The following is a 25,255-nucleotide window of genomic DNA, read 5'->3' as shown; positions in this document are numbered from 1 at the left end:
GCAATAAGACATTAACTTACAGTCAGCATAACTGAGCAAACTACATACTTTAACCATGTGTCAAACATTTGTCAACAGGTTTTATTATTCAAATTGTAACTGCAACAGGCATGTATCAAAAAGGTCAATACAGCAAAGCTTTTACAAAATCTGGCTCGACACTGAAGTCTTCCCAAAAATGGCTGTCGCAACAAATTGTAAACAGTTTTATCAACAGTCTTACAGCACTTACAGCAAAATACAAATCAGCTAAAGTAAGAAAAGCACCTGTTATCTTTCAAAATGTTTAAACACAAACAATTTGTGCCACTGTACAGAATCAAAGTAGACAAACCAAACACAAAGTAATGGAATGCTCAAAGTCACTCGACCATTTTGTTTCCGTACAAAAAAAAAAAAAAAAAAGGACAGCTGAAGTTGTTCCTCACAACAAAAAGGCAAAGGGATCGGACAGTGCATTCAAAGACAAGCACACCATGCACTTGATGGGAACAGAAGTTGGTTTGGTCACTTAGCATATTTTGTGCATAGTTATAAGGCATCAATTGAGCAGTCCTTTAGGTTGCATGTGGCTGTGAGAGACATTCTGTGGAGAATAAGTCTCCTTCAGTAGATCCTAGCCAGGGAAGGGGGGGAAAGAAAAAAAATACAACCTTGCATCGCCTGCAGTCACCTCTTCCCCCTCTCCCTCCAAATAAGAGACTGGCAAAACCCTGAGCGAGTTGAGTTGTGTTGAGTGGAGTTCCAGGTGAGATGCATGTGCAGTGAATAACTGATCTCCAGTGCGGGAGGGAAGCTACCCCGAGTTCAACAAGCACTGGAAGATCCGGTAACATCATCAGAAAAGGTCTAATTTCTACAATACCTTCAGAGGGTGTCTTGGAGATGTCGTGGAGACCGAGCTGTACACTCAACACTGCCGTTGGAGTGCAAGAACACATTTTAGCGCAGGCAGGGTTGCTTATGGCATCTGGTGTGTTTGAATAAGATTCTCCTCATGGCTTCAACAGTGGGATGACAGTTCAAACAAGTGGTTCTTCACATCTGTGCTTCGAAGGCAAACCGTGGAGCCGACATGATTCGCTTCAGTTCAAGGGAAAGAAACAACAAACAAGGAGATGCGTAAACAGTCTTCATAGAGGCAGCAAAAGGACTGGGCTTGTCACATTTTTCTTTCTTTCTTTCTTTTTTTTTTTTTTTTTTTTTTTTTAAGTTTTCTTTAGGTTTTTTTGTTTTGTTTTGTTTTTTTTTGCTGTTTTTACATGAGGAGGAATTTTCAACACAAATGCAATGTGGCATTACTCTTAAGTCTGAGGAGGGTCTTGTGTCTGAATACTCCAGTTGTCTCAGTCAATTCAGTTCAGATCATTCTTCAATTCTTTGTTTTCAAATGGCACTTCAAAATACCAGAAAAATGTCTTCAGTTCTTATACTGCTTTCCCTGTAAGGTTCACCAACACAAAATATCGTGTGTTCAGTCAGCAATGCCAAAACTACGGTGGACAAATAAATAAAACAAAGCAAATAACAGAAAATACAGCAGTAGCCAAATGAGGTATCTATGTATTGCTCTATGCCAAAAAAGAGAAATTAAAATTAAATAAATTAAATAAAATCAGTGGTTTATCAAGATGGGAGGCTAAAGCAACAAAACATTAAGGTGTTAGGATCAGGTGGGGCAGCAGGCTAATGGATACTCCACCGGGCCCCAGCTGTGTGATGAGGCCTTGAAGCCAGGGGTTGTGGGTTGGGAAGCTGAGGTGAAAGGGCACACGAGGAGTGTCAGGATTCTCTGTTTCCCTGAGGTATTTCTTTGGAGCGGGTTCCTCCTGCGGCTGTAGCTGTGCTGCCTTGTTTTCGGGCGGCGGCGGCGGCGGCGGCATCCTCTGTGCCGGCGCTGGCTGTGCTGGGTTCCGCCTCCTCAGAGACAGAAGTTTGTTCCTGCTGCAGGCCACCCCAGCTGGCCTTGTTCAGCCCCATGTGGCCTAGCATGGTCTGAGAAAGACGTGTGTCGGAGAAACGAGCCCACTCTGCAAACAGCGGCTCTGCCACATACGTCATGAAGCCTGAAGCAGGAGAGGAAGTGGCAGATGCAGATTAAAGCGAAACATAACTATGACACAACAAATATACAAAAAACAGCTACTTACCTATTTGAATGTTGCCAACTGAGTTTGCGTCTCTGTCACAAAGTGGGCTGACTTCAAGTTTGTGCTTCTTCTCAATGTCTCCTAGAGAATAAAACAATTTTTATACCTACGTGCTATTATTATTATACAAATATAGTGGACACACAGAGAATGCTCAGAGAACAAACTCAAAAGTGCAAAAAAAAAAAAAAAGAGAAATGAGAAATTGAAGACAACCTTGTTGGAAGAACTCTTCTGTCACTTTCTCACTCCACTGTTTGCTAAGCTCCCAGGGTCTGCAGGGGTTACATATGTCCGCACACTTCAGGGCCATCTGCACAGGGTGGGAATAACAACTAAATATGAATACACACAATTCTTGATGCAGAGATCATACCGGTACAACAGAATAGGCAGCTGACCTGCAGGATGAAGTGACGGTGGCTGGCGTTGCTTAAACAAAGATTGTCCTGGTCCAGGTGCATGCGAAACCTGGACAAGTAATCGTTCTGCCTGCTGATGTCTGTGGCCAAGATTAAAGAGCCCAACTCTCTCTCCAAGCTCAGGCTGGGGAGTCATAAAGTACATTCATTATAAAAAACAAAAACAAACAATCTTTTTTTAAGTACTGACTATGGCATCTACATAGAAGTACCAAAAGTCCCCTGAATTAACTTAAATTTGTGAGATAACACACTCTCCAGTACAGTGTGTTTTTGTGAAGTGTTTATCAACATTTCAGTGTCACACTGACCTGTCCTCGGGAGGCAGATGTGAGAACAGACCAGTCTCTCTGAGCAGACCCACTGCTGACTTCCAGTGGTGGTTTTCCAGAACAGAGGTATTCTGTTGTTGAAAAAATACATTTTGAGACCATTCATCAATAAGTTCTGGCACGCTAAACAGTGAGTGTTAAGAGGTCTTACCCTATAGAGTGTAGCTAAATAGTGGTCAGTCTTGATGAGGAAAGGTTGATTGACCCCAGGATGGCCAAGGTCATGTGTGGCAGCTGCTATCAGTCCCAGCAGAATGTCATAGGAGGTCAGAGACTTTGCAAGCTGCATTCACAAGACACAGAAAACAAAAATAATGACAACCGACCATTAAAATAAAATGCATACAATATATGAGTTGGATTGATGGTTGTAAAGGAAAGTTTTTACTGCGCCCAGCCAGAGAAGTTTGAAAAGAAATTTTACTTTTAAATTAGAAAATTCAAGCAGCCCTTGTCTATCTCACCATGGGCTCTTGCAGGTAGCAGTACATGGCCTGTGTGACATCTGCAGCATGAACAGCATTGTGGTAGGGGTTCTCACTGTGGTAGTCCTCCTGGACCATGACCAGGAACCTCCACAGTCTGACCATGTCTAGCTGGAAGAGCTCCACCAGGCCATACTGGTTCAGCAGGTGGAAGGTCAGGGTGATCAGGCCGTTTCCTGAACAGGAATCAGAGAAGCAGACCAGAATAAGGAAACTATAAAAATAATCACACAGGAAAATAACATCAGCTAATTCCATTAGTTTTATAACCACATCCAATTCTTGTCAATTTACCTTAATGTCATTTTAAATAATTGTTCAGGATTTTTAATCATTATTCTTTCTTAAGCACCAAGTACTGCGGTCTTTTCTCTTGTTTTTGAGGTTCACAGTCAACGTGTCAGGACAGGTACATGGCAGAACATATCCTGTGGCTGGAGCACATTCTGATCTAATGAGGTTGCTGCCAGAAATGTAAAAAAGTCTACTACTTACTAAATATCCTACCAATATATTCCCTCTGTACATTTTATTAACAAGCTGAAAACAGAAAATGTAGAGAGAAGCTGTTTCTTTTTCAGGGGTGTCACCAAAATGTTTCATTTGCGTTTTTCCACACTATTCTCCTATCCACTACAGCTGAAAGTCCCATATCGTCCTCTCCGAAACCCACAACTGATGTTTCTGTCATTAGTAAAACAAAGTGAATCAGTAATCCTTTTGATTTTGATTTCACACAGTAAAATCCTCTGTATGGGCCATCCAACAAATCTAAAGCTTAGATTATACTCGACTGTCCAACCTGTGCTGCATTAATTCTCTTGTCTTGACTTTTAAGACGACTTATTAACAGAAAATGTTACCTACCGTTCGTCAACCTATCAAAGAGGAAAATGTCAAAATTCCAGTTTCCGACTTTTTCCAGCATGCACTACGAGAGAGCGAAAAGAGAAACACACAATTAATTATGTGATGTTTCAACAGAGCGAACAAGCATCATCTCATCGTTTTAGGAGTGTAGTAGAGGTCGTTCTGTAGCAGAGGCGGGTCTCGTACTCTGGCCTGTCCAGTGTAGTCCTCGTCGAGGATGTGGACTGGAATCTGTTGGGGGACTCCTCGCAGCAGGCGGGACGAGTGCAGGTACCTCTGGAAGCTGAGCAGTCTGTGGACCCTCCTTTCAGGCTCAGAGCTGGCTGATGCGGACGCGCAGCTCAGCCGCGCTGCACACATAGACACACACACATATACTTGATAGATGATCGATAGAACATGTGAGAAACCATTTTAAAAGACATTTCAACAGCTTATTATGACTCATTTGGGCTGCACAAAATCTGAGAGGTTCTGACACCAACACAATGATATGCAAACAGTTGCTGCTGACACAGCCGCCCACTCATAAGCCTTTCGTCTGGGATCACACAGCAGACGTGCTTTGTCAGTGGTCTTTCCCTCTCATTCACACACAAAGGCACTGTGTCTGAATAAACCGTGGCTGCTATCTGGAAACACGTCAGCATGCGGAAGGATTACATTTAGGGTCAAATGTCAACACACATGCGCATATATGAATGCACATGCACACCTCGTGAGTTTGCAACTGATTAATGCTTTGTTAAGAACATTTTCAGGAGTATGAACTTTGTTATTTAATCACACTCATTCACAAAACTTGATAAAAAGTCTCTCACAAAGTTTACACAAAGACAAGCCTTGGTCTTTATCGCCATGTGAAATATACTATGAAAGCACTGCGCATGCATCTGTCAGACATCTGGAGCTACAGTTTGATACCAACTGGAAGATGAAGACGATTCACACTCACTGTGAAGAGTTCGGAAGTCGATGCACAGGTATGGGTGGGAGCTTCTTCGTTCTGGTTCAAATCCAACCTGACTTCTCACTCTCACATCTCCTAGAAGAAATTAGCACTTATTTCCTCAAGATTCATGCTGCTTGAAGACAAAGGTGTCTGAAGGTGTTCGGCCAAGTAGTATTTAAGATTATGATTTTTTTTTGCATTATATAATTGAATTTATTTAGCTTAAGTGCCACAAGGATGGGCTTTGCACCTGGACCGTGTACAGAGATTAAAAGATCTGAAATTTTAGCCATTTTTTAGCAAGCCTATGTTCCAGAGGCCTTTCTATATGTTTTTAATAAGAGAAGTGCGTTCATTGATTCCTCTGAAAAGCTGAAAGTGTTTCTGGTTTTTCTAACAGTAGATTAATAAATGGGAATTTATACCTTACTGTTATTTTCCTTGCTAAACTTAATCTGTCTAATTTTGCGGTTTTGTTTCATTTAAGCAATTTGCAGTTTGTTACAACCCTGCCTTTCTAATATTTTGTGATAACTAGACTTGTGATGCACTTTTAACTTGCTATATAGATGCATTTAACTCATAACTTTACAATTTAGTACAGCTCAATTCTAAAGACAAAACATTTGATTATTTTGTCTGGTTCAGCAGCATTATATCCTTTTTGTTTTAGATTTAGATTTAGATTAAATGTGTCTGATCCTCATGGGAAATGTAGTTGGCAAATGTGAACCAAATAATCAATCATTGGTTTTTATAAAAATGGCATGGTGTCGTTTTTGTAAATAATTCAACCCAGAATGTAGTCAGAAAACCCTCCCATCATGTTTCAGCTTTTCATAAGAATTACAAAAATTATCTCTATTATAATGAGTACAGAAAGCTCCACTTCTCTTCAGGAACAGTAAAGTAAAGCCCAACATTTTGGTACTCCAAGCAAACTAAAACAAGCAAAAGATGTGATTTTGAAAATACTATTTGACCCAAGTCTGATGGATATTGTCCATATGCCGTCACAGCGACACACAATTATGCCCCCAAATCCAAAGGACAGACACATCAATCAAACAGCTGAGCATGCAATGCCATGTCAGGACAGCTTGCTCTACAATTAGTACTCAGAGCCACTGACAGTGATCTATAGTCTATCTATGACTGTTTATTAGTCAGGCAGAGGAACAGGGACAGGCCAGACGGCGGTCAGCCTGCTTGTGGACTGCAGTCAGGAGCAGTGAGAGCATAGTGAGGTGACAGGATGGTGCTATGACACTGATGCATTAAAATGCTAGTGTGTTCCAGGCAACACTCCATGTATGGCAAGACGCTGTATGGCAATATACTGCTAAACAGTGCAATGGTATGTGTCCAGCTTCTGATTGTGTCATGTGTGCATCAGAATTAAATTAAAAGCAGTCACACAGGTGTGTTTCCCCAACCAACATGTTACTTACTTGCAAACAGCTGTTTGAATACTACACAAGCTCCTATCAAAATACCAAAAACTAAGAATTACAATTCAAGGCATAATGATGCTCAATATAAATGTTTTAATAGCTGTATGTAAAGTTTCTGGTATTAATGTGGAGAGTGAATCCATATCTGTGACATTTCACGTGCAAAAACTCAATTATGACCAGAAAAAAAAACAAACAAAAAAAAAAAAAGAACACTTAGTTCATGCACTCCTACACACCGAGTGTGTGTGTGCATGTACAAACATGTACATACATCTGTCACATCTGCAGATGCATGTGCTAGGGTTCAGCATGTGTGCGTGTGTGTGCGTATTTATGTGATTAGAGAGTTTTAAGAGTCACAGGGTGCATGTTTCCCCTGCAGTGCATTAGTGCTGGCGCTCTGGGGTGGATGTAGGTCATGTCATTATAACTGATGTGGCGAAAGCTCTGAGTCCTGCTATTTGAAAGCACATCAGCATTAACTCGGCCAACTGAAACCTGGCTCGCACAAAAACCAGCCTGCATTAGTGTGTCTCTCCTCACACACAATTTAATATAAAATCTCCACAGACAGATGTTTTATGCTAATGACGTATAAGCCTGACATCATACTTAGCCAAGTAAAATGATTAAAAAGCTAAAGCCCCTTCAGTCAGCACAGTAAATTACTTTTACTGTCACTAGACACATGTGGCGGCAGGCAACCTGAGGGCATTACCAAGCTGGAGAGGAGCAAAGTATAGCAATATAATGTGAAAGCTGCAGCAAATAGGATTTCAGCAAAGACATTCAGTAAACCCTGAACTGCCCCTTCTGTTTAATACTCCCTGACTATTCACAAGGCTTCACAACAGCTATCTGATATCAGGAAAACACCGAGCAGTTCTTCTTACCCTTTTTCTTACCGGTCACTTGCTGCCAACAGCACCGGATCTCAAATCACATTACTATCCCCAACAACATTATTGATGAGGAAGCCAAGACTGACAGCCTCCTTGATGCATCTGGCTTCATCTGCCTTGCAGAGCTATGAGCCCTCCATCCTCCCATCCATTTCCTAAACTACTTATCCTGTTTAGAGTCACTCAGGGCAGCACTGAACAAACTGAGACACACAGATGAAATATGTACGCACATACATAACACGAACACAGAAACTCACTGCTTCTGAGCCATTAGTCTGTTTAAGGTTCAAATAAAATCCTGCTCTCTTAGCAAATCTGATCAGCTTCAAAGACACTCAACCCAGCAGATACAAAAAACCAAAGCCTGTTGTGATTGAGAGATTACCAAAAGGCCAGGGATTGAGTGGACTCTGCACAGGCACTTTCGTACGTCCTCATCTCTTCATAATCTCTCTCTCTCGCTGATTCATCCATTTCTCACATCACTATTTTTTAAGCCATTGTGTATTAGAAAAGAACATGATCATGGAGGAGATATACCTACTGATGTCTGGAAAGTGTGAGTATGTGCATTGTGCATTCACATGTGTGTGTATGAATTAAGAGAGGGGAAAGACTTACCTAGCATACGAATGTACAGTGCTGTCTGGTCAGAGCTGTCGTAGGAGATGGCCCCTCGTCTCTGAACAGACACAAAGGAATAATCAGTAAATGTTTATAGCTGATGACAATGTAATGTAATGTAAGGTCCCACCAATGCCCTAAATTACCACAACAGTCCAAACACACAAGTGAAAAATATAATAATAATATAACAAAGGCATTTATCTACATTCACAGAGCAATAAGTGAATAGTGGTGCAGCGTGGTGCTACTGTTGGTGTGTGTGTGTGTGTGTGTGTGTGTGTGTGTGTGTGTGTGTGTGTGTGTGTGTACACACATACAGTTTCACTGCAGCACTTAGACTGCTGCTATCAGTCATGTGAGAAACATTTGTGGGAAGTGGACGGACACACGGACACTAACAAAAACCACAGTCCTCTAAATAGAAATTATTTTGGGTCGCTTCCAAAAAGATCTGCCCCCTCCAAAGTTTTCAGTGAGATGTTTTAGAGAACAGCACAATGCAGCAGAACATTCTTATGCAATTTTTCCTTTTCTCTGACATCAGCAGGTGAATGCAATTTGAATGAATTTGAATTTCCATTTGAATTGACTTTAGTGGATCTGTCCATCATAACAGATGAGACCTAACAGCTTCCCATTCCTCAAAAGCTGAGCATTTGATAGACTAAGAACAACTTTATAATTGATACAATTATGAATAAAATCTTTCTTTAAATTTCTTCCTTATAAGACCAAATTTGTCATTCAAACTGGCAGCTGCATCCAAAGCAGACTTTTTTTCTTAAAAAAAAAAAAAAAAAAAAAAAAAGCAATAGGGAGTGTTGATGTCCACCAGCAGGTTTAGAGATTATCTGCAAACTCAATGAAAGTTGATCTAGACTGTGACATTTTCTCAACATTTTTCCTCAACATTGTGGACTGAGGAAACACAAAAGACAATGAAATGGTTGAATGAAAAGCAAAAACAGAGCAAGCATTCTTGAAGTATGATCTGGATTAGTAACTTTGCAGTTTACAGTGTTGTGCTACTACTTTTAAACTACAGTTGTTTGCTCATAAAAAATTAATTGCAACACATTTGTCACCCTAAGGACTGTATATCTGTATTGAACTGTATTAAACTACATCAAACTCCACTCAAAGCTCTACTCGAATAAACACTTTAAATCCGTTTTCCAATACATGTCATGAAACTGATCAGATTTTGATCGATGTGATCTTACTGTTTCCTGGAAAAAACGGTCATTGGAGTAATTAGATGTGCATGTTTTGAATAAGTCAGTTATAGAGTCTCAATGTGCTCTATCCTACAGACAGAGTTACAGTGGCCATCTGTGAAACTACACAATGTTATTCCTGCAGAAATAAAGTTGATACAGCAACATTTAGTGCCAACCTTATCCCTCTCTAGGAGGTAGCTGCAGCAGCAGAGGCAGTAGCTAAGTGGTAGTTGTAGAAAGTACAACTGTGGTTGCTGCATATTTGATCTGTTGACAGACAGCCACTGTGGGTAGCACTGATGTGGCGGCCCTGGTCCATCCTGGCCCACCTCCAGGCTCACTCTCCCATCTCCTTTCTGGGACTATCCTCATTCCTGCTCTATGCAACTTTGCACCCCCCTCCGACCCTGGTTCTGCCCGAGGTTTCTGCCTCTTAAAAGAAATTTTTCCTGCCACTGTCACCAAGTGCTTGCTCATTGGGGGATCTGTTGGGTCTCTTTAAATCATTTTAGAAAGAGTTTGGTCCAGACCTGCTCTATATGTAAAGAGCCTTGATGTAACCTTGTTATGATTTGGCGCTATATAATAATCTGATTTGATGTTACCCATTCCACATGAAGCCGACTGGTGGGCAAGCACATTGTTTAAAACACTGGCTTGTTGCTTATTTGTTGGTTTGCTGGCTGACAGAATGGCAACGGACAGAAACTACAGTCAGCTAATCATGATCAAACTGATTTTAAGAAAAGGTCAGTCAATTGCTCAGGTTTATAGAAGATGAACCACAGCACAGTAACACTCTTGGATTATTAAATAACAACTGCCAAATAACCACACCACTAACACACAAAATGTACCTGCTTGTATACTCACTTCTAGGGTGACTGCGAATCATCTTCACACACATACACACCTGACGCTGTCTGTCCTCTAAGCTCATGACAGCCGCCAATCCAAAGCTAATATTTTACCGCCTAGCAAACAGCTTGACTCAGGGTGGGTAATCTGCAAAGCTGTATTTTAGTGTCAACAGGCCTCTATGTTTACACACAGCACCAGCGGTTAGTGTGAACATTATAGATTGTGTGTGTATATACGCATGGGCTGTGCTTGTCTGATTTTATGTGTGTGTGTCTGTGTGCGTGCACGTACATGAGTGTAAGAGGGCTGGTATCGGCTGTAACATGCGTGGGAACTGTATAATTCTGGCTCTAGGGCTGGGAATGAAAAGAGTGACCAGCCCTGCCAACACTTGCCCAAACAAACCTTTTGGCCAAAGCTAGCTTGTTTGCAGTGCGTGAATGCGTGCGCACACACACACACTTACTCATGCTGCCACCAGTTGGCACTTAAGTGGATACAGGCATGTCGTCCCTTCTCAGTTCTAAGAAGGAGGCAGCAGAGAAAACATTTTCTCAATGTCAAATTCTCACTGTGAATGGAGCGTAAAGTCCCATTTTACCCTTGAAATGGCCAGCCCACAACACATGCATCACACTGCCAACACACATGAAAGCCATCTGCCCCTGGTCCTATTGTAGTCTGACATCAGTTTCAGTCCCTCTGAAATCTGTGTGAAGGGTGTGAAAGGGATGACTTGAAATTAATCACAGTGCAATTCATTTACTTAGTTAAGATCTTAAGTTTTACAGTCCTCATCTGCTGTCAGTCTTTGCGCAATCATCAGAAATTTAATGTGAAAATGAGCTCAAATCATATCATGTGAAAAGCACAGTGAATTTGTGGTTACTCTCTTCAAACTGACGCTGACCGAACAACATGCTTGTCACAAGTCACAAGCCTATTCAAAATTAAAAACAGTATGTTGTGCTTGTTTGTATTTGAATTGCATTCTCGGTTCAGAATTACATTTTTTCACTGAGGGGATAGTTCAATGCGATTTCATTGAAGAAACTGATTTCAACACACGAGCCTCCCACAGGCCACTGGAAAGACCTGGTGGCTGAGAATAGTGATCCGACTGCTGTTACCTGAACGAAGCTGTTGAGCACTTACAGCAGATGTGGATATTTTTCCAAAGCGCTTAATTCTTTGACTGAGACTTTCATTTTGCAAAGCAAGTGAACTGGTTTTACAAAGGCAATCAGACAACAGTCATAGCAGAGGTGAATTTCAATCCACCAACTAAAAATATGGGCGCTAGAATGCCCATATCACAGCTTCTGATCGTGGTGCGTCACAGCACAACTATCCAGTAAATGGAAGCTTGCCAATTGATTATAGGCTGATAAAAAAAGTACAGACAGAAGACCTGAAAAACCATCAGTAAGTTTTCACTCCCACTTGAATTAAGTCTTTTTCTGTTATAAAACATGTCTTAACTTTACATTTTTGCTGGGGAAAAAAAAAAACAACATTAATTTGAGGAAGAGAATCTGGTAGATTTTTTAAATGATATCAATGTAGTCTGAGCTCTTGGCTCCAGTGTCTGGTGACCATTACAGAAATTACAGCTTTGTGGGACTTCGGGTTCAGCTTCACTGCTGAGCCTCACTGGTTGCCATTTTGCATTTGACCCATAGCCTTTGGCATCAAACCAGGCAAGGCTGGGATTAAAATTTCAACCAATCTGTTGGTCTATAATGTTTTCGGGTTTTTTTTTTCCATTTCATGGTGGATGGAGGAATTTGACCACCCAGTTTCTTAAGGAATGAGGTCATTTTTTACCCCTGCGATGTATCCTGATAGAGAGAACTTTTTGAAACATCAATATATGGTGCAATAGTACACTTGACTGCTTAGTGAAACTTTAGCATATTTTGGCTCTTAGATTTTGACACTTTGCTTGTGCCAATAAGAAGCTGACTCAAAACAAACTATTAATAAAACAGGGTACAAAATGAGTCCAGGGTACAATATACATCTTTTTATATAAAACTTTTTAAAATTTGGATCTACATTCATAACAAGCACCAAACTCAATACAAGAACATTTGTTAGGGTTAGGTCCGGTTAGCAGTTTAATAATATCACAAAGTGGTTAGTGTGTCCTTCCCAACATCTTCAGTTGCTGTCAAAAGATATTTGTTTTCAGCAGTCTGAGAGCAAACCAAATTCCATTTTGTTTGGGGTTTACTACTAACATAACAGGTCGTTTACTATGCTCCCTGCAAATCCACATGTGCTTGTTTACACACGGTTCTGTTTCTTACCTCGCTTTAGTCCTAATGCCTGGAGTCACACAACTAAAGTTTGAGGTCAAAAGGTCACGTGATGTCATAACTTCAGACTCCTAGCCCTTCAACATTTCTAATGTTGTTAATTTTACTCTATAAGTCAGAATATTACAAAGACTCAAAAATATGAATTTGAACAACGTTACTGAAGTCTGGTTTTATTCAGTGGTAAAGGTGTGTTGAATATCTGCTTTTTGTGCCTCTGACTGTTTGCTCAAAGCAAACGTAGTGCTTGTCTGCATGTTTGAATCAAAAGGCACCGACTGAGCTGCAAAACCTCAAATTCAAAGCAACTTAGGGGCTTTGTCAAGCACGGTCTCCTCTCATCATGGAATTGTGATTGAGCTGATATTGGAGTCTTACAGTTTTTGAATGGCATTCAATGGGCCGCATTCTCACACTTCCTCAATTGAAACGGACATAAAATCTGCCTTCATGATGTCATTTGGCTTTGAAATTGGGTTGTAGCTGAAGACAGGCAGGCCTATTGCATAGTCAGTAAGTCAGCTGGGGACAAGCAAATGAGGAAGCCAGTGGTATTCCTATAAACTGACATATCAGAAACAAAACAGTGCACACACGCACACCACACACATGTAAATTCCCGAGATAAAAGCAGCGGGACTCAGCACGGTTTCATAAACTGAAAGCTTCCTTCTGAGTTTTGACCTCTTGCAGCGTTGTGCCGTGCTGTGTGGGACGGCACATTCCAGTAACTGAGTGCTAGGCCATAAATGTGAACAGGTTTTGAGTGAGTGAGTACATGTGTGTTTGTGCTCCAGCCACTGCATACACAAAAGCCCTAGATGGAGTCTACCTGCTGTAAGAGTGTTTTATGAGGACACGGTCCACTCTGATACACTCCAGCTGCAATGAGTGTTTGAGAGAGGGCTGCTGGTTTGAGGAGAGGCCTCTGGTGAATTGGCGTGGTGCCTTAGTCAGCGAATGACAAGACTGTGAAAGAATCATGCTTCTCAAGTAGTAGGCCAATTTACTTTCAACCTCATAGTCACAAAATTACTTAAGGTTTCTTTACAAGCCTTCACTGGGCCAACATAAGCCCCCCCCCAGCCTTGAATGTCTTAACTTTCCGAGGAAAAGAAACAAACCCAAGGTCTCCAAACAGCACACCTGTCAGCAAATATTAAGGATTTTAACAAGTAACACCGGTACATTAAGCTCTCCCTTCCGATACAGAGTCATCTGCTGTATCACTATTAAAGGAAATATGATTAATATTCAGCCAGAGCAGTTGGCCACTTACACTGTGTCTGTTAGTGTGTTGATGTGTGGAGCCACATTCTCATGGCTGATTGCACTCAACACTGCAGCAAAAAAACAGAATGGTCATGTGATAAGAGGGGCCCCCTTACAGAGAGAGGCAGGCCAGCAGAGAAAGAGTGTATATGTTTAAATGAAGACAGGATGTAAGGCTTGGCTCTGGTATATTTACCAAATAATACACATCCTCATTTAATAACAAACTGTCCCGTGATTTCCAGCTCATTCACGCACACTTCTGAGAAAAGCTAACTTTCGGCAGCACAAGGGTTAAAGTTTTTGTGAAAGGTTGTGAAACACCAGGCTCAGAGTCTGAACAGCTCCTTCAGCATTCTTACCACATCCTGAAACGACGTCAAACCGATGGCACAGTGCAGAAAAAAAAAAAAACAAAACCTTATCGGTTCAGTTAAAATCAACAAAGTAACTCCATCAGAAAGAAGCACTATAGTGTATTCCTTATCAGGCTCTGCACAGAAACATCCCAAGTGTGGAGAAGGCAGCCAGCACTATCTTCCACCCTTACGCACAAGCCTATCATCATCTCTTGTGCCTGAAGATCTGAAATGAGAACGCGAAAATGTAGGGTCAGTGGCCAACATACTCTTGATAGTATCTAACTGTGATATGACGGATTGAGATGACAACAGATCAGTGTTTCCAGTCTAAACTGCTTTTCTCTCATTATCGCCAAAAGCCATGTCACTTCTCAGAACACATCAATATTGTACATCTGGTTATTGATTCTTGTACCTCTGCTGCATTTTTTCTTCCTTTATTTATTTGGAAAAAGTTCAGCCTCATTCAAAGGATGTGACATGTGTTTTGCCAGTACCAAATCATGGCAGCCGTGCAACATATTTCTGTTATGTGTCGGGGCCAAAACTTGTTCGCTGATGCCAAACAATGATTAAGATCAAATACCAAATACATGTGTGACTTGTGTTTTATATGGGTTCCTGACTCTTCACCGCATTCTCCTAGTCTTGGAGTCCTGTTCTTTTAATCCTGCAGAAACTCACCTTACTGCTGTGTTTGCTTCATTCCATAAAAGCCAGAGAGTGGCGCATCACCATATACAAGCAACATGCAAATCACCGTCCACTTCACTTTTTGGAATTAATGGAAAACAGCCAACTCGCATTGTAATAAAAACAATTGCGGTATTGTAATAGCTAAATGAGCGCATTTATTTTATGCCCTTGCCGTTTTCAACGCCTCTTCAACAGCATATTCACACCCAATCATAAGCATTCCACGGCTACATAGTGACATATTCTTCTAAGACTTGATCGTGTCCTCGGCCCTAGTCTTTCGTCCTCTGTGAGGAAATGTCTTCATCTGGGGTGGGGTGGGGGGGGGGAGGAGGAGAGAGAAAGTGAACGAAAGAAGCAAGCTTGCGAGTGAGCAGAACAAGATAGCCAGAGAAAGAAAAGAGACTGAGACTCTGGCCATCTGTGAGTCTGGCAACAAGCCAAACCACTGCCCACAGAGCCCAGGCACATGCCTAACTGCCTCTTTCTGCAATGGTAGTCCAGCCCTGCTTCCACAAACAACAGGCCTGTGGAACCACACACAAAAACACAGCAGCCACCAAGGACAAATGCACCCTTATGGTCATAAATAGGGCCCGAAACACAATATTTGTAGAAGTGTAATTGCTCAGTGACAAAGGCTGAGTGACGTGTATGTTCACCCAGTTCCTCCACTACTAAAGAGAGAGAGAAAAAACAAAACAAAACAAAAACAATAACCATGTCAGCAAGGCTTCATCACTTCACTGTTGCACATGCAAATTACAAAATTAATGTATTTTTCATGTGTGAATTCATTAAGTCCCCATAAAAACTACAGAGTTCAAAATTGTTTTAGTAGAACCAAACTAAACAGCATGGAGCATACTGCTTTTAAAAAAAATACCCTTTTTCACAACAAGAAGCACAATAACATCTCATCTCACACCTGCTGACTGCATCAGGACCTCTGATTAGCAGGAATCCCTCATTTGGACTGCAAAGACCCAGAGAATAGGTTTTTTTTTTTTTTTTAAACACTTCTTATAAAGAGTCCAGTGTTATAATGCAGTGCCAGGATAATAACTGTCTATATGAATGGATGTATAGATGGCTGAAAATTAAAGCCCAACATGTAATAATCTCTGTTGAAACACTTAAAACCCAAGGGGGGAAAACCAGCGGAGGAGGAGCAACATTGATGTCCTTTGACTACAAGTGCAATGTTATACTATGGACGGCTATGAATTATTCTTTAACAAAACTGCCTGTGATGGTGTGTTAGGTTCAAAGCATACACACATGGGTGGTTATGTGGAGCAGCATCCTGCTCAAAGCACTAATGGACAGTCCATTGAAGAGATCACTCGCACAGTCAAAGACAGTGACTTAATGCATATTTAATGTGATGGGAGATGCCATGCAAAGTTGCGGGAGTTTCTGTTCAGGAGCCACCGGCAGGATATGACCCAAAGAGATGAGAATGAGTCTTGCTGCTTTTATGCAAAAGCACTGAAGCAATAGTAAAGATGCTATTTCATTGCTTAAAAGTACAGCACTGTGGGGAAAGAGTTCATTGACACATGACATGATGTGCAACTGTTCTCTGAGCTGAGGTTGAAGACACATGTGTGTCTCAGTTAAGAAAGTGTACCAGACAAAAGCATAGCAGATGATTTTCCTTATGAGACATAAGCTCATACTTCACAGTGACTCAACTTTGGCTAATGTATTGGGGGTGCCTCCAACTGTCATACCAATTTTTCTGTCAACACGAGAGTCAAGTAAAAACTAAAACCACAACATGAGGACAGTTTACTCGGCTTACCTGTTGTTGTTTTGTTACTGCAGGGGAAAAATATCAATATCATGATTACCGGAGGCACATTTTCAAGGGTTCACTGTGAAAGCAGGAAGTTTAATTATGACTCAATCATTTATGTTTCTTCTGTCAATGTGTCAAGGGATGTTGGAGTTAATATTAGTGTGGCACGTTCCTTCTGACAAATGTATCCAGTCCCAGGAGTAAACTTCTGGCTAAAGTGTAAGCCAGGCGGGCCTTTATCTGTAGGCAACACTCACAAACACAAACTGGTTTTAAGAGATGTCTACTTGGTGTGTGTGTGTTTGGTCAAAGAGATAAGAAATTGTTGCCTGCACTGGTATAAGTGTGTGTTCGGGCCTAGACATCCAACAACCACCTGCAAGATTCCTGTGGCTTATTGTTATATTTGTTAAAAAGGTGCCGGTTTTAAGGCCTGTGTGCTTCCCAGAGCCAAACCGTCTGTGACTTAATGCAACACAAATTAAACTATCCTAAGGATTTTTCTTTTCTTTACCTGTGACAGCTGTCTTGGATCAGGAGCCCCGAACAGAGAAGAGCTGGAGCTGAAACTAATGGCTCCCCTCCGGCTGAGGACATGCTTGGGAACCGGCCTGTCTAGAGGCAAAACCGGCAGCTGATAACATACTTCCATTGAATAGTCAGGGCTGGATCCGGATCAAAAATATTAAAAAATATAGATATATGTATATATCAAATATATAATGAAAAAGATAACAAATGCAATGCCAAAATAGATGACTGGTGAATTAGAAAATCTCCCCAAGCGGGAAAAAAAAAATCTTTCAATATTGTGGAAACGATCTGCTATCGAGCTGCTGCAAAGTATTTCTGTTCATTATGAGCGACTCAAAACTTGCACAGATCGCCTTCATTGATGCTGCGTCTTGTCTACCTCCACCGTTTCACCTCCTTTGGTGTCATTCTGTAGGAAATTTTTCATGCTGCTGCTGTTGTTGCATTTGCTCCTTTCCTTCTCATTTTACTCAAATCCAGGCCCACGGAAGACGAGACCTTCTTTCCATTTTCTGGGTCTCTCTGAAAGCGCTTCCTCATTTTCAGAGCAGAAAAAATCGTCCGCTCATTTGCGTTTCGAGGCGTTCGCAGATCCGCATATCACATATCCCGAAATGAAAACAAAAGGCACGACCGCGTCCAAAAATGTCATCAACATATCACATCGTGTGCAACACACCGGCGGCTGAAGTGAAGGCAGCGCCGAGATGGGAGACCTTTGTCCGCCGCAGTCCGGAGGGGTTTTCTCCTCTTGCTCAAACTTAAAACCGTCGGCGAAATGTAGTCAAAATGTGGGGCTTTTCCGTCCTTTTCTCAGAGGCTGCATGATGAAGGAGCAGTTGTTTAATTCACCGCTGACCGAAAGGCAGAAGGAGTCCGGCTCAGAGAGGGGAACCCCGACGGTCATCTCATTCACGGCGACTCCGGCGGCTGTGAAGGACACGTAAAATGGCACGTAACGTAAAACTGTCGAGGGAGAGACGACACATGAGCAACCTAAAGTGTGTTTATTTCCCTACAGCTGCCCGCCTGTCGCCCTAAACATTAGCCTACTGTATGGTTTAAGACGCACACACCACCTGCCAGAGATGGTGCTGTTGGAGCGAGCAAAAAAGACGCCCTTGTCTGCGTGCGACCAATAGGATTGAGGCAGTTTCTGTAATCTGGATGCTGATTGGTCAATGTTGCCACCGAGGTTTGAAACGCCTCTTGTGATTGGCTAGGTGGCCAGGGCGATCCCAAGACCTATATGAGCAGTTGTTTGCAGACGGCGTGGACTTTCTCAAGGGTATTCCTCCACAACGGGGCTTGCCCTGCAGCGGTACACATCATTGCCTGCGATTACCTTCCTCTCATGACTCATACTACTTAGGAGCTGAGCCTCACCGGGAGTTTGAAATACAGCAGAAAAAAAATGCTGCAGCACTGTGAAGGCTGAGACAACCTGCTCCATATGACTGGATGTGGTGGCTCGAGATAAATACAGAGTGCATTGGAAAGTAGACCGAGTTTATTCATTTTACTGCCTGCTTTGTGTCGTTTGGGTTTATCTGTTTGCACCGAAATGAGACACTGAGATACTGGCCTATTGATTTTCTGTGTTTATTTTTTGCATGATAAGGTGTAGCTGGCCTCATACTGCCCTTGAAAAACGCAGGTCATTTACACCCCAGAACATGAACATTTTAACTGGAGGTTTCTATGGGGGGGTGCAGTATATGTGCCATGGCAACAGTCAGGCCCAGTGCCAGTGAAGGTGTACTCTGCTCCCTGTCCATTTCTTTGGCTCTGAATGTATCACACCCCCCACTAAGAGGTCCTGCATCTTCTCCTGGCAACTAAGGCAACACTAAAAAACACAAAAACAAATGTGTCTTTTGACAGCCTGGGGGGGTAGCAGTGGAATACCAAACTCATCTGGAGGTATAACATGATTGACTTCAACTTTAATTAAGGGGAAGCACTTGTCTTTAAAATCACACAAGTGGCTGTCTTGACACAGCAAAGACAAAGGTTAGATTATACTCATCTAAAAGTAAAATGTAGTACTCTGATTGAAAGCATGTCCCATTTTATTCAATACCACACAAACCCTCAGCATTAAAACAGCACCTGCCAAGTAGTGAACATCTTCAGTAGATTCTTTGGAGAATTTGTTTAGAGGGAAAGGATGACTTTAATATCAAACATCTTCTTTAAAACTTGAATACATTGCTTAATTAAAACATTGTTTTGAATAATTTACCAAAAGCTGAATATCTGATGATTTTAGTAGATGAAAATGAAAGCTTTCATCTAGCTTCTCAGTGACTCCACTTCTAATTAATTCCTTTTTGTATTAGATGGTGGAACAACCTGTGGCAGCCCTAAACCCTTTCAGTTCATGTTCACTACTATTTTTCCCCAAGTGTTAGTGTAAATGACTAACATGTCACATCTTGATTTTCTGAGGTATTTGCTCCAAACAGAACAGTGAAGGTCAGCCTCACAAGGGTGGTACCGTTCCACTTTCACGGTTTACAAACCTGTTGTTGCCAGACAACTCCGAAACTGCTTCATCTGGTATAAAACTACGTCAATGGCACGTCACAGGACAGCACACATTTTTCACACACACCTCTAAGTGTACACATGGGAAAGGGATTTGAGAAGCATTACTATTTTTTTTTTTTTTTCATTTTAGCAACATTTACACATACACACAATCAAACATACACCCTGCACAGATATACCTTAGTAGTATGGCAGGTATGCTCAGTTACTCTAACATCAGAAGCTTATGTAGAATAGATCAGCTGCATACTTGCTGATTCCCCTTGAGGTCAAAGGTGTTGTATCTGCTTGTGAGGCCCCCAGTGCTCCTCTCCCTCCTGACTCAACTTGCTGAGAGCTCTCTGGAGGTCAAATGCAATCTGCCGTGGTGTCCCTAATTGTTTTACCTGCTACTCTCTGATGGCACTGAGTATCACTGGAATTATTAGCTTGTACTTCATTGCCCACGCAGCACTTTTACACCTATAGTGCTTTTTGACAGGTTTGACATGTGCACCTGTAAACACACACATATACAAGTATAAGTATATGAACACATTCCTGGTGTTCAGTTTATGTTTTTGTATATTTTATGCAACATAACTCCTCTGCTAATATTGCATTTTTCTTCACTAAGACATTTGGTTTGTCACTGTTCATTTCAATTCTTAAATCCATTTGCAGTAGTCACTGTCTCACATTAAAATTGATTAATATTATCATCAGGCTGACCTGAAAGAAATAAAAAGCATTTTTATACTGCAGTATGCTAGTGTACTACATGCAGCAACAAATACAAAAAGATGGATTGTTGTGTATGTAGAGCCATCTTGTGGTGAAAAAGAGCCCCTACAAAGACAATGTGGACCAAAAATAAATCAAAAATATGTTCGGGTTAATAACAATGTATCTCAAGGTTATTTTCAAATAGGTTGGATTTAGCTTGGTTTTAATCAGATGGTACTAATTGTGCAGTGAGAAGATTTTAGGTTTATGGTAAGCAATTTTTTTCCAAAGCTCTCAACTACACTGCATAATGCTGAACAATTGTAAATGTGTTTTCGGGCAGCAAACATCATTGTTTTCTCAAAGGAGATGGATTGGATGCTTAGATATGTGAGATGATTGAAAGACTTTGGTACTGCTTAGAGATAATTCCAGATGTGTTAATGTGTGGCAATTTGTGTCTTAGTGAAATGACAATTTTGATTTCCATCCATATCACTTATACTGGAATGCAACAGCAAACGCCAAGTGCAATTTAAAGCATATTAGATGACGTCTGCAATGATGTCAGTGGACAATAGTGCATCTAAGGGACATAATCTGCTCTTAATCTACCACTAGATAGCACCCTTATACTTTGTTAAAGGTGAGCAGGCTTCACACTCAGCTCCTCAACTGCTTTAGGATGATGCTCCTTCAATCAGTCCTGAAATTTGGATTTGAGACTGTGTCAATTTCCACTGATTACCAAAAAAGACTGAGTAACATAAAAAATGTGGGTAAGAGCAACAACAACAGAATCTAAACATTCAATCTCTGATGTACAAATATAACCATGCTCATAAATGTAACAAATTCAGTGTCCAGAAAGGGACATTTCTCACATATAGCTCTACTTCTGCATTGGTAATTAATAAAAGCATAAAATGGCTAAATATTTGAAAATAAAGAGACAAAACCTTTATTGGCATTTCATGAATGCCACTAATGAGAACACGCAGATGCACACAAATTAAATATTGTCAAGATATAAAGGCCTGCCACTGGTTAAGGACTTGATCTGGATGTAACTGGTGACTGCTTGTTTTGTCATGCCATCCAATTTACATATTAAATAACAAAATCTGTGGGAATATCGCTTCAATTGCATCAAAGAAAATTTTATCCTACTTTACCCTATGCTTTTGCGTGTCTCTCTCTCTCACGATCACCGTCCCCAGGTTAAAAGTGGTTCAGAGATTAAGATCCCCATGAACTATTGTCTTTCAAATAACCATGAGAATAAAGGAATTATAATTACCCTATTCTGCATTTCTACTGTATCCATTGTGTACCGAGCTGCTGGATTGTAAAATCACGTTGTTTCACTCCATATTATATGGAGATGCTTAAGTAAAGACAATGTGAACTCCTTTCCTCATGAGGCAGAGGATGAGAAGCTGACAGCAGGCAGACAGAAGCACTTAAATGCTGAGCACATCTCAGTTCCCCATGACCATGAGCTGCGGTGGGCCCCATTAAAACACTGACATCTCTCTTGCGTCATTGCATGGGAGAGGATGTTACATAAACCTGCATGTGGAAATCTGGTGCTTGACCTCATACTTCTTAAGTCATATGTGACAGTCAACATTTTTATGTGATAGTTATATTTATCATTTAAAATCCACTATCCATTGAGGCAGTTTACACTGAATGGGTTCACCCCAAAGATAGTACTAAAGTTGTCAGCACCATTTGACTATGAAGCTAGTTTGATTTTTATCTTTAGATTAAATGGAATTACAATCTGACAATGGGGGGTCAGTGTGTTTTATGGAAATGCCGGGATGTTTTCTCAAAAGTAATGAAACGTGAAGTTTACACTACACTATATATGTTGTTGATGTTTTTTCTTTATTTGTGTATTAAAAGTAGAGCAAAGGAAATGGCTAAGGGATTAACAAATTACATTTACTCTTGTTGCTAAAACTAAAAAGCTGTCTTCTGAATATTAAAGTACCTTTTCAACTTTCAATGTCCTTGACATTTAATGCTATACTATACAGTGTTCTCCATCAACATTAGAAGTTTCATTATTACCTCATTGCTCTTAGAAATGTATTTGTACTTGTCTTTACTATTTTTCTGAGACAATTACATTTGCAGCAAGTTCTAGTAGTTAGAGTGTAATGGTTTATCTTCCTGATCACATCTGATATTATGTTTTAAATGACAGATTTCATGTTGGTGAGTTATTTGAGGACAAATGTAGGACTGCAGAAATGAACCGCATTGTCTGAGAATGCTTACCAAGACCTTTAAAATCACAGGCAGTGATTGCTTACCATCTGTATGAATACAATATGTCTTCCACATAACTGAAATATTCATACAGGACAACAGATGGCCCCCTTTGTTCTGCTCCCTATTCTGGTCCCATATGCACTTTTATTTTGCTTACAAGCTCATAGACCTTTCTACTTCTGTTTGTGTGTGAATTCATGTGAGTAACAACTGTTTGAGGATTATATGGCCTTGGTATTATCTGCAGCACTTTCTGGTTATATTGGCTTTGCACCATTACAAACAATCAATGTCAAGCTTCAATCACCATTGCATTTTTACTAATACTGGCACTGCAACATTATGAGTCAGACGGTTACTTAAAAATTAGGAATTCACTTCAACACAAAAATACGTAATCCAGAACGTCATCTTAATGGATCTAATTTGAATTCACTTTTTCTTATTCACCTAACTGGTGAGTAGTAGCAGTCCTTGCTTGAAGGTAGTTAATGCTCTGTCTCATTATTCAAGTTCAGGCTTCTAAAAAACTACTGATTAACATGGAACATAGTGGTTTGCCTAACAAATTGACAAGTAAATATAATTTGTAGTACGTCACAGGAAAAGACCATAAATTAAAAAAAATAAGATAAATCTGATGAGATGCGCACCCCATACATATAATGACAAAAAATGCTAAATATCTACTATTAAACATTTTCACAGAAAAAAAATCCCAGATAATCCCAAATGTATTGTTAAAAGTATGATATTACATCTGTGGTTCCCAACCAGTGGTCTGGTGTCCCCAGATGCGCACCAAAATAAATATGGAGAAACTAAATATTTACATTCATTACTTGTCAGTGCTAACATCTGTCTAAATATGACTCTGATGTGCCAGTGTGAAAAGTGTTGTGTGCACAGCCCTGTGGCCTTATTTTTTATTAGAAATAGAGTTTGCTTAGACGAGATGTCAAAGAATAAACACCAGTTTCAAGTATAATTGGTTATGTATAGTTACTGAATGCAACGAGAAACATCCTGGTTAAAGGCATGACCATGTGGTGGCAATAACTCAGCTAGTAGGCTTGTAGAAGACTTCATTAACTACAGTTTGATCTCTCCTGTCTCTAAATACCTAAGTACCCTTGAGCAGTACACTAGTACTATGCGTAGTTGGAATTTGGAAGTACCTTTACTTTGTTGTTGCCTTGTTTCTGAGTAATTGGGTTCAGATGGGTTTGCAGTTAAGATACACTCCATTTCACAGTCAAATGAATTGTTTAGATCACCAGATGCAACCGAATTAGATACTGCACAATCACCTTTGAACTCTGTCCTGGAAGGAGTGCTTGTAATTGTGATTTTTTCATTTAACTTGCAGATCAACAATTCAGAGCTACACTCTGCTTAGACACAAGACCTTCAGTGAAATCAAAGCTGTGGTCAACATCTTTAATCTGTAAATCAGACTTCTTGACAGTGGAAACTGATATTCTCACTTCAGCTGTTGACAACACATCATAAATTTTTGCTATATCCTGATTGCAAGAGCAAATAAGTATTGGGGTGTTTGTAAATTCTACTTGCTTTTTTTATTTTTAATAAATACTGTAGCTGCCATAGAACTCGCTGCTTCAACCAAAAAAAACAACCTCTCCTTCGAGCCGGATTCGAACCAGCGACCTAAGGATGTCAGTGTTTCCGCTACAGTCCTCCGCTCTACCAACTGAGCTATCGAAGGGAGCTGTGAGCGCTCAGGAGCCGAGCTGTTATGAAATATACCCGGCACCACTGCTGCGGCCATGTGTCACAGCAACCCGACAGTCAACCATACCGAGTCATGCCACTGACTTTTAGTCATGATGGCGGTAACCTCGCTTATTCCGCTCACCTCTCTAACTGACATATCAGTGAACCACCATGGTTGGTGTTTAACTGAAATACAGGACCGGGGGCGGGTTCCTTCCGAAAGGGGAATTAGCTCAAATGGTAGAGCGCTCGCTTAGCATGCGAGAGGTAGCGGGATCGATGCCCGCATTCTCCAAAGTCCTTTTGGATTTATGGCTTCAAAACACGAATTATCCATCCCTGAATATTTTTTTATTTATCGACTATCTGACAATAGCTGATAGCGCTAAGCTAGCTTCCAGTAGCTGGCTAGCTTAAGTGCCAGCGCGCTTAACTTTATGCAGTTTAACAAGAACAAGCTAGGTTCACTTAAAAAAAAAAAAATAAAATAGAAAAAAAAAAAAAAAAAACAACAACAACAAACAAACCGGTGACCAATTTTATAAAGCTGGAGCAGATAATATTTTCCATTCAGCTGTATTTTCTGATGTTATAATAACTTACCTGTCGGTGACCGGGAGCATCATCACTGGTGTCAAATCAACCTGGCTAATGTTAGCTGGCTGTGTTAGCTTGTTAGCAATGCAGTCAAGCTAACATCGAGC

The 25,255-nt window shown here is 40.8% G+C and overlaps 1 protein-coding gene and 2 non-coding genes across 7 annotated transcripts; 1 reads left to right on the top strand and 2 right to left on the bottom strand.

Moving 5' to 3' along the window:
- Positions 1-62: 62 nt before the first annotated feature.
- On the bottom strand, positions 63-18,335 carry pde7a (phosphodiesterase 7A). Of its 5 annotated transcripts, XR_003842287.1 has the most exons (13): positions 17,251-18,335; positions 8,195-8,255; positions 5,215-5,304; positions 4,446-4,609; positions 4,257-4,320; positions 3,369-3,565; positions 3,056-3,187; positions 2,884-2,975; positions 2,552-2,696; positions 2,367-2,463; positions 2,151-2,231; positions 1,303-2,066; positions 63-1,083 (listed from the first exon to the last, which is right to left on the bottom strand). XR_003842287.1 is itself a non-coding variant. In XM_029528809.1 (12 exons), exons 1-12 carry the CDS (start codon positions 17,386-17,388, stop codon positions 1,783-1,785), a joined length of 1,548 nt encoding a protein of 515 aa, XP_029384669.1. In that variant the 5' UTR covers positions 17,389-18,335; the 3' UTR covers positions 63-1,782. The 5 variants fall into 5 exon arrangements, 4 of the variants coding, with proteins under 4 accessions (XP_029384669.1, XP_029384667.1, XP_029384668.1 ...); XM_029528809.1 differs by having other exon boundaries at positions 63-2,066; positions 2,552-2,690; positions 2,878-2,975; positions 4,446-4,599; positions 5,202-5,304; XM_029528807.1 differs by having other exon boundaries at positions 63-2,066.
- A 6,122-nt stretch (positions 18,336-24,457) lies between these two features.
- On the bottom strand, positions 24,458-24,543 carry trnay-gua (transfer RNA tyrosine (anticodon GUA)). The gene is given in 2 exon segments: positions 24,458-24,493; positions 24,507-24,543. It is a non-coding gene; the product is annotated as a tRNA-Tyr (tRNA).
- A 230-nt stretch (positions 24,544-24,773) lies between these two features.
- Positions 24,774-24,846, top strand: trnaa-agc (transfer RNA alanine (anticodon AGC)). Its single transcript has one exon. It is a non-coding gene; the product is annotated as a tRNA-Ala (tRNA).
- Positions 24,847-25,255: the final 409 nt, after the last annotated feature.

This window comes from Echeneis naucrates, chromosome 20 (genome assembly GCF_900963305.1).
Source record: "Echeneis naucrates chromosome 20, fEcheNa1.1, whole genome shotgun sequence".
NCBI classification, from domain to species: domain Eukaryota; kingdom Metazoa; phylum Chordata; class Actinopteri; order Carangiformes; family Echeneidae; genus Echeneis; species Echeneis naucrates.
Note: the sequence above shows the minus strand (reverse complement) of the source record. Positions and strands in the feature narration are given on the sequence as shown.

Coding starts and splice junctions, on each gene's coding strand:
- pde7a (XM_029528809.1), bottom strand. CDS start 17,388: ATGGAAGTATGTTATCAGCTGCCGGTTTTGCCTCTAGACAGGCCGGTT. Junction 8,256..17,250: donor ATCCAAGACAGCTGTCACAG/GTAAAGAAAAGA, acceptor GTGTCTGTTCAG/AGACGAGGGGCCATCTCCTA. Junction 3,188..3,368: donor GCTACCTGCAAGAGCCCATG/GTGAGATAGACA, acceptor TTGTGAATGCAG/CTTGCAAAGTCTCTGACCTC.